This window comes from Limulus polyphemus, unplaced genomic scaffold, assembly GCF_000517525.1.
Source record: "Limulus polyphemus unplaced genomic scaffold, Limulus_polyphemus-2.1.2 Scaffold1438, whole genome shotgun sequence".
Taxonomy (NCBI): domain Eukaryota; kingdom Metazoa; phylum Arthropoda; class Merostomata; order Xiphosura; family Limulidae; genus Limulus; species Limulus polyphemus.
In genome coordinates, this window is record NW_013667048.1 from 41,308 (window position 1) to 42,744 (window position 1,437).

A 1,437-nucleotide genomic window follows, 5' to 3' on the forward strand; every position below is an offset into this window, starting at 1 on the left:
TATCGATGTACTGCTGTCTATGATGATGATGATGATGATGAAGTATTTATATGCTTTTATGTGTAAAATTTTTATTGTTGAAAAAGTATTAAAATTTATCTTTATTTTAAAGTGTGTGAAAATGGAATAAAAGGTTTTTAGGTTGCATATGGTTATAAACATACTTTATCTTAGTAAAATCGTGAATTGCAATTATTTCTCCATTTTGCACTTTCAGAAATTAAACAAATTATGATAATCCTAGAGCCTGTTTAAGTTATACAAGTTGTGTTAGTTGTTACTTGTGTTTTGATAAGAAGTATTGAAGCTAATAAACTGTTTTAGCAACAATTACAGTCTAAGCTTAACATATCTAAGACATACTTCGGATTAACAGATTTTTCTTTGGGAGTTCTTATTCTGTAAGAAATGTCGATGTCTAATTAGGATGCACTTATTGTTGACCATGTTAATCGCTATCTGTATCATGATAAACAGTAACAAAACTAATAAACTATTTTAAAATGTAGGCTTGATTCATAAAATGCATTTGTTTTTAATTGTGAATGCAATGTAGCTTTTTTTTGTAGCATGTACTATCAGAATGTTTTTCATAAGTTTTCTAATAGAATTGTTGGAGCAAGTTAGGCTTTGAAATTTACATATAAGCATGACTTTTTAACTCCAGTGTACTCTACATAGCTCTTGATCAATGGCAGGTTGACACTAATAGTTCCTTGTAATGTATCTACAAGACATAACTTCTTGACAAATCCATGTATTAATCTACCAACAGGATTTTGAGACTACTAAAATATCTTTCCTGAGGGAAATTGGTCGTGCATTGCATACTAATGTGAAGTTTAAATTGGATAAAAAGGGAAATGAGATGATTTATCCAAGGAGGACAAAACATACAGATGCTATCTCTCCAAATCGTGGACGAACTGGGTAGGTGTCAAAGTATTTCAGTATAATCTCAAAGACAGTCTCAATCCTAGTAGAAAATTACTAAGGTTTTATTTTTTTGTTACTTATGCTACATTAGTTACAAAATAAAAAAGGGTTGAACTTGCTATACTGCTTCTATAAGCTTAGTTTAAGGATTATATTTAATTTGGGTTTTATGATAAAAGTTTAATGCAGTTTTTTTACATGATTACAAAAGACTTTACCATCAGTGTTGCAGGTCTCAATGTTTTACAGGTATCGAAAATGAGACCGGTTAAATTTAAAAGCTTTACCAGTATTTAGACCTACCCAGGATTTTTAAGTGCTAAATATCAATTACATAGAAGTTCATACAGGTGCGGTATAGCATCAAAGATGTTTTACCAGTAAAATCCCCTGGTAATTGGTGCTACACCTTTGTAATGATGTTTATAGTGCATGATTTACTAGTAAAACCACCAGGTAGTTGGTACTACACCTTTGTAATGATGTTTATAGTGCATGATT

The 1,437-nt window shown here is 30.4% G+C and overlaps 1 protein-coding gene across 1 annotated transcript in view; it reads left to right on the forward strand.

Annotated features, from left to right (window-relative positions):
• Window positions 1–1,437, forward strand: part of LOC106463560 (neurogenic locus Notch protein-like) — a 30,940-nt gene that overhangs the window by 19,880 nt on the left and 9,623 nt on the right. Inside the window, exon 21 of the mRNA XM_022391100.1 lies at window positions 776–930. Within this exon, the coding sequence (XP_022246808.1) occupies window positions 776–930 (155 nt within the window). The remainder of the gene's footprint in view (window positions 1–775; window positions 931–1,437) is intronic.